Source organism: Chinchilla lanigera, unplaced genomic scaffold (assembly GCF_000276665.1).
Source record: "Chinchilla lanigera isolate Chin_1 unplaced genomic scaffold, ChiLan1.0 scaffold00053, whole genome shotgun sequence".
Taxonomy (NCBI): Eukaryota; Metazoa; Chordata; class Mammalia; order Rodentia; family Chinchillidae; genus Chinchilla; species Chinchilla lanigera.
In genome coordinates this window covers 2133751-2140854 of record NW_004955454.1, presented here as the reverse complement: position 1 = coordinate 2140854, position 7104 = coordinate 2133751, and the positions used below count along the sequence as shown (strand labels likewise).

At 61.3% G+C, this 7104-nt stretch overlaps 1 protein-coding gene across 1 annotated transcript; it reads left to right on the top strand.

Annotated features, from left to right (window-relative positions):
• The first annotated feature begins 3892 nt into the window (after positions 1 to 3892).
• Mafa (v-maf avian musculoaponeurotic fibrosarcoma oncogene homolog A) lies at positions 3893 to 6515 on the top strand. Its single transcript, XM_005395771.1, has one exon. It carries the CDS (start codon positions 4295 to 4297, stop codon positions 5369 to 5371), a length of 1077 nt encoding a protein of 358 aa, XP_005395828.1. The 5' UTR covers positions 3893 to 4294; the 3' UTR covers positions 5372 to 6515.
• The last annotated feature ends 589 nt before the right edge of the window (positions 6516 to 7104 follow it).

The following is a 7104-nucleotide window of genomic DNA, read 5'->3' as shown; positions in this document are numbered from 1 at the left end:
TCCTCCTCCTTCTCCTCCTCCTTCTCCTTCTCCCTCTCCCCTTTCCTTCCCTCTCCCTCTTCCCCTCCTCCTCCCTCTCCCCTCCCCCTGCTTCCCCTCTTTCTCTTTTTTTTTTTTTTGAGACAGGGTCTTCTTGTGTAGTTCAGGCTGATCTTGAACTCTTAATCCTCTTGTCTCAGCCTCTGAAGTGCTGGGATTACAGCCGTGCGCCACCACATCTGCTTCTGCACTCAGTACAGAGCCACTTTCGATAGGTCACAGTAACATTTGGAAACTCCACCTGCTACCTGTTGCAGAATACAAACAGACTAATCCTGCTTGTGATGCCCCATCCCAAGACAGTCACTGGGGAATCCACTGTGCAGACAGCAAACAGGAGCCATGGGCCCCACCACCCAGAGCCCCACCATGGCCTCCCAGGCCCCAGCCAGTCCCAGGCTCTGCCCTTGATCCAGCCATCCTGGGCCCACCTCTTGGCCTGCAGCCACTCCTAGACACAGGCTCCCTCCCAGCTCCTTAGCCCTCCCTCTGCTCCTGCCTCACGGAGGTCCTACCTAGCACTCCCCACCCCTTCACTTAGCAACTGAGGGAGACAGGAGACCCCATGCCCTTGCCTCCTGGGTTTGTACCCTCAGGTGACCCTCCCTGTGGGCAGCACCTGTGACTTGCTACACCCAGTGATGGGACTCGGTGTGACTGTGTTGTCCTGGGAAAGGCTGAGGCTGTGCTAGGAGCCACACATAGCGAGCAGCCTGAGCCCCCAGAACTGTGCCCTACAGATTCCAGGAAATGCTGCCAGTGATCCCACAGCTCTGGAAGGCAAATCCCTCCCTGTCTCAGATGAGACCCCAGCCTGTGGCAACCCTGACTGCAGCCTGGGAAACCTTGCAGGACCAGACCCAGCTTGGACTACGACTCACGGAGTCCTGAGAGATGAACGTCTGCTGTTCTGAGTGGCTAATCTTGTGGCAGTTTGTGGCAGAGCAGGAAAAAACGAACACTCATTTACTTAATTTTGAGGCTTATTTTCTATTCTCTGATACCTGTCCTGGTAGACTGCATTTCCCATGGGTGCTAGGACATGTGCTCTTCCTCTGTGTGACCACACAAGGAAGCCTCTTCCCCTTCCCTGGGACAATAGGAGCGGCTTCTGATGTACATCTGCCTTGCTCTCTAGATACCCACCCAGGAGCCAGGAGCTGCCATTCTGGGAGGAAGCTACAGGAGGTCCAGAGCCTTGGCTGTGAGAGCTGCAGGGCCATGGCTCCTCTGTCACCTCAGCCACTGGTTTCCCCAGCTGTCCCCAAACTCCCAGAACAGATCCCCCTTGGATGACCCACGCTGTATTAGGCTACCAGGCTCCAACAGCTTGTTCTTCATTAAGGAATCCCTAGCCACGTACCTGGCAGAATCGCAGGGAGCCTGGCACACAGTAGGTACTCATTAAAGATTGTGGGGTGCTATTAATCGCCAAGCCACACAGGTTCCTCCTGTGGAGTTCTGTGAGAGCAGGCAGTAAGATGTGAGATGCCCTAGGAAGGTGTGGGGTATATGGGAATCAGCTTCAGTGTGCTGCTTCTGGCAGCCAGGGGGCCCCCCGCCCAACCCTCACTGTCCCCCCACCACTCCTCGCCAAGCGGGATTATTCCCTGGTCCTCCAGGGACCAGCCAGGCTGGGGTTGGGGGCTTTGGCCTGGGAGTCCAGAAGCCCTCCTGCCCACTCTGCAAGGTAGCAGAGGGTACTGACTGGACGGAGAGCCCTTCGAAGACTTTAGACAGGTATGGGGCTGCTTTTGCCTGCCCTGGCTGGGACTAATAAAGGAGAACCAGGCTCTACCTGGTGCAGAGGCCAGGAGACAGGGACAGGGCAGGCCAAGTCGTTGGGAGGCCTGTGCTCCCAGGATGAGGGCTAGAGCTGGAGGCGGGGGTGGGAGAGTCTACCCAAAGAACTGCTAGGAAGCCAGGTGGATCTGCGAGCCCCAGAAGCCAAGTCTAGGACCTTGGAGATGCCTGGTCCTGCATGTGGGGGCTGGGGCTGGGCTCCATGGAGCCCTGCAGTGTTCTTGCATCTCCAGCTCTGAGCACAGCCCTGCTCACTCCTTCTTCCAGCGGGTACCTGGTCATTCTCACTGCTGGCCACTAAGGTGGGAGGGAGAACTGATCAGCCTACCCCCACTGCCATCCTTATCTTCTCTGCATCCCTTGGTGACCTGCTGGTGTTCCGCGGATGGAGGATGTGGCTGCTTTTGCACAGGCTGCTCTGCGCCTGCTGCCCCACTGCCCAGATGGCCCTTGGCCTGCCCCTGCCACTGTTGAATGAATGAGTGACAGCCATGTGAGGCACCAATCTGTACGCAAAGGAGTGAGTGAGGGGTTGTAGCCATGGTCCAGGGGAGCTGTCCTAGCTTCATGGAGCTTCGGACAGCATGGACAGTATGGAGCTTCGAGAAATGCTGGGGTGGGGGAATTGGGCAGGCTGGCCCCTCTCTGCATGCAGGTAGATAAAAGGACTCACCACCTGCCATAGAGTTTGGCCACTCCGGTGGTCTCAAGTCCCAGGACTTGGTGGGAGCCGTAGCTCCACCACCTGCTGCAGGTCATTTTGAACAATGGCTTGTTACTTTTCAGGGGCTCAGCTTCCTTATCTGTAGAATAGGCATAGTTACACCAGGATGATTGTGAGGCTGCCGGCCACATCGCTGTCCCCAGGGTCCTGAGATCTGTCCCATGGAAGTGAGGCCAGGGACCACAGGGCCTCCTTCAGAGACAAGCAAGGGAGGTCCCTGGGAGAGGGGTCCTCAGGCTTTCCTTAATCCTTTACAGAAAAGCCTGGCCCTCCCAACCCCTTACCCCAGTCCTGCCCAGTGCGTGGCATTTTTATTATAAAGTAACAAACATTGTGGAGTGAACAAGAAAACTGCAAAGATGATTCTGATTTTGCTGGCTGGGGGCAGCCACTGCGACTTGAGGGCACTTCCAGCCGTCCCTGGGCAGAGGAAATCGGCTTCAGGTCACCCCCATCTCCCCACGTCGCCAAGCACCTCCAACTGTCAGACTGCCTGAATCTGGGAGGGTGGGCACTGCAGCCTGAGATTCCTTCCGGGGCCTGGCAGCTGTCTGGCCCGTGTCCCAACTCTGCCCACCACACTTCTGCACCCTCCATGCCCCCCGAGCCCCGCGTTTGGGTACCCTCAAACCGGCTCCCTGCACCTCCTTCCCTGGTCCTTGGCGCCCCGGCCCTGCGGCGGCGACGGCGGTCCGCGCGCGTCCGTCAACACCTGCACCACACGCTAAGAGCGCGGTGTCCTACGGTACGCCCCGCAGCCCGAGGTGCCAGCAACTTTGTTGACTGAATTCCTGAAATCACCCGAGCCGCAGGGCTAAAAATAGGGCGCCGCGCCCCTGGGCCGGGCAGTGTCACTCAGTGTCATGATGCCTGGAGGTCCCCGCGCTGGGGGCGCCGCGCCAGCTGAGCCGGACTCGGTTCCAGGCAGGTCGGGCCGGGCGCAGCCCCCAGAGGAGGCTGAGGGGTTCGACCGAATAGGTGCCCCAAGTGGGTCTCCCGGGCGCGGCCCTGTGCTCTCTTGGACTTCCCGACCGCATGGTTCCAGACAAGAGGCCCCGAAGGTCGCTGTCGGCTGCCGGGTCCCGCGCCCTCCGCCCTGCAGTGCTCCGCGGCGGCCACCAGGGGGCTATCCCACTCTGCTCGCCAGCGGCCAGTCCCCAACCCTTCCCACAGCTGTTTCCCGCAGGAGATTGACAGCTGGGCTCAGGGTTGCCATGGGGATAGGCAAATAAGGGCGGCGGGACTTGGGCTCCGATTGGCCCAGGGGCACGCGCTCCCTCCCGGGGAGGCGGGCCTGGGCGTTCAGCTCTATAAAGATGTGCGCCTCCAGGCTCGGCCGTGGGAGGTGGGGCTGGCCTACTGCGCGGGCGGGGTGTGGGGCGGGGCGCAGGGCGGGGCAGGGGAGTTCGAGGCGCGGCCGTACTGCCACTGGCCCGGCGCGGATCGCCAAGGTTTAGCAGGAGGAGGAGGCTCCGAGAACCTGCGCCCGCCGGGAGCCAGCCCATGGAAGCCTGACAGGCCCGGCCAATGGCGTCCCATGCACGCCGCCCCTGAGTTGTCTGCGTGAAACTTTTTCCTGCACCTCTCGGCGCCTCGGCCCGAAACCCGCGCCTACCGGGACCGGGACCGCTCCCAGTGTGGAGCCAGGGGGGGGAGAGTCCGGTGGCTCCCCCCCCCCCGCCCGTCGGGGCGCGGCCAGGCGTGGCGGCGGGGCTAGGGCCCTAGGCGATGGCCGCGGAGCTGGCGATGGGCGCCGAGCTGCCCAGCAGCCCACTGGCCATCGAGTACGTCAACGACTTCGACCTGATGAAGTTCGAGGTAAAGAAGGAGCCGCCCGAGGCCGAGCGCTTCTGCCACCGCCTGCCGCCCGGTTCGCTGTCCTCGACGCCGCTCAGCACGCCCTGCTCCTCCGTGCCCTCCTCGCCCAGCTTCTGCGCTCCCAGCCCGGGCACCGGTGGCGGCGGCAGCGCGGGGGTCAGCGGCGGTGCGGCCCAAGCCGGGGGCGCCCCCGGGCCACCAAACGGGGGCCCCGGAGCCGTCGGGGGCGCCTCGGGGAAGCCGGTGCTGGAGGATCTGTACTGGATGAGTGGCTACCAGCACCACCTCAACCCCGAGGCCCTCCACCTGACGCCGGAGGACGCGGTGGAGGCGCTCATCGGCAGCGGCCACCACGCGGGGCACCACGGAGCACAACCCCCGGCGGCCGCCGCGGCCTATGAGGCCTTCCGGGGCCCGGGCTTCGCGGGCGGCGCTGGGGGCGGCGGCGCGGACGACCTGGGCGCGGGCCACCACCACAGCGCACACCACCACCACGGCGCGCACCACCACCACGGCGCGCACCACCACCATCACCATGGCCACGGCGGCGCGGGCCACGGCCACCACCACGGTAGCGGCGGCGCCAGCCACCACGCGCGCCTGGAGGAGCGCTTCTCCGACGACCAGCTGGTGTCTATGTCGGTGCGGGAGCTGAACCGGCAGCTCCGCGGCTTCAGCAAGGAGGAGGTGATCCGACTGAAGCAGAAGCGGCGCACGCTCAAGAACCGCGGCTACGCGCAGTCGTGCCGCTTCAAGCGCGTGCAGCAGCGGCACATTCTGGAGAGCGAGAAGTGCCAGCTGCAGAGCCAGGTGGAGCAGCTGAAGCTGGAGGTGGGGCGCCTGGCCAAGGAGCGGGACCTGTACAAGGAGAAATACGAGAAGCTGGCCGGCCGGGGTGGCCCCGGGGGCGCGGGCGGCGCCGGCTTCTCGCGGGAGCCCTCGCCGCCGCAGGCCGGGGCTAAGGGCGCGCCCGACTTCTTCCTGTGACCCGGGACAGGCTCGCGCGGCAGCTCCGAGGCCGGGCACTGCGCTCCCCGCCGGGGTCGCCCCCTGCTCCGCCCTGCTCCGTGCACCTGCCGGCTCACTGTCCCGACGTCGTCGCCGCGGTCCTTTCGTGTCCGAGGAAGCCGAGTCAGGTCTAACTCACTCTCAAGCGTCCAGTGTACATAAGTCGAGCGCGGCCCTGCGTGCCGTCCCCTCCCAGGCAGCCTCTGCCTGTCCTGTGCGTCTTTTCCGTTCTCTTTTCTGTCTCCTTTTCCTTGCCCCCTTTTTACTCCTCTTTTCCCTTTTTAAAACGGTCTTATTTTTAGAGCATTTATATTTATTTTGCTTGGTGATTAGAAAAGAAAACCTTCCCCAACCGGTGCGCTCTCGAACGCCCGCGAGTCCCCGCATGCGTCGCTCGATCGGGGCCCGGCCCCTGCCTGTCCTAGCGCCCGCTTGCCCCCTGCCCTGCCCGGCGTTCCCAGAGGCGGGAGCCCGGCTTCGTTCCCTGCTGTGTTCGGTCCTGGGCCTGCTGCCCTGCTGTACTCGACGGGGGTGGGGGTGGGGGGAAGGGGTCGCCGTGCTCAGCCGGGTGAGGGCTGGCCCGGACTCCCGCGCTGCCATTTCTCTATGCACCAGATCGTATTTATGACTCCTAGGGAAATATATCTTATTTTAACCTTGAAGAGAAGTGAAATTTAAAAAGTAATGCACTGTATTTCTAAAAGAAATTTAAAGAGGAGGCTTAGGTCTGAACCTCCTGGCATGGGTGGGTGGAGAAAGTGTTTTTATTTTAATTTAAATTGTGTTTCGTTTTGTTTGTGGAATTTTTTTAAAGCTTGGTCTCTTTTTGGATTAGCTGGAAATGGGCGGACAGGAGGCGACCCCTCTAAGTTGGGTGAGGCCCTGCCAGGTGGGGACCCTGATTTTCTGAGGCCCCTGCACACTGGGACTACAGCCTTCCTGCGTCCTTCCTTCGGCGAGCTTGCGAGGCCTTCCAAGCAGGACAGGCCACCTCGTTGAAAGTTTTGTTGTGTTGTTGGTTCTTGTTGAGTTCTTTTTTCATTTGCTATGAAACTGAGGAAAGGAAAAAAAAAAAAAACATACACAAACAAAATAAATCTGGTTAGATCCAAAAGTTACCTGAGCCTGGATGATTTGTCTGTGGCTTTTGTTTTTGCCACATTTCTCCTCGAATAGAAAGAAAAAGAAGTCACTGGATCAGGCTTTGCCATAGTTGTGGGTGACTGGCCTGGGCATTACCAGGAGGACACGGACCAGGTCGTAAACAAGGTGGCTGTCGACTGGCTGTGTGCCCACAGGGGAGCAAACCCCAGAAGCCTGTGGCTATGGGCTCCCCTGAAGGCAAGCCAGGGCACAGGGAAAGAGGCATCCTAAGTGGTGACCCCAAGTCCAGACTGTTGTGTCCCGGCATCCGGAGGAGCTGCCGCCGTAGCTCTTCTGAGCCTGCAGATCTCCACCCACAAGGGAACCCTGGGATGTCTTCGGGATCCTGAGGTGTGTAGGGGGGAGGGCTAGAGGTGATGGCACCCCTAGAAACCTGTAGGGAGGCAGCAGCCAGGCTTTTAGGGGACTGTTTCCTCCCTTCACCACCAGGAGTGTGGCAAGGGTCCTTGTTTTGCAAATTTGGAAACTGCTCGCCTGGCCCGGAGGGGCTGTCCCAGTGTACTCTTCCCCACTGGGCTGTCTGGAAAATGGAGGCTCCCTTCTAATGG

Coding starts and splice junctions, on each gene's coding strand:
- Mafa (XM_005395771.1), top strand. CDS start 4,295: ATGGCCGCGGAGCTGGCGATGGGCGCCGAGCTGCCCAGCAGCCCACTG.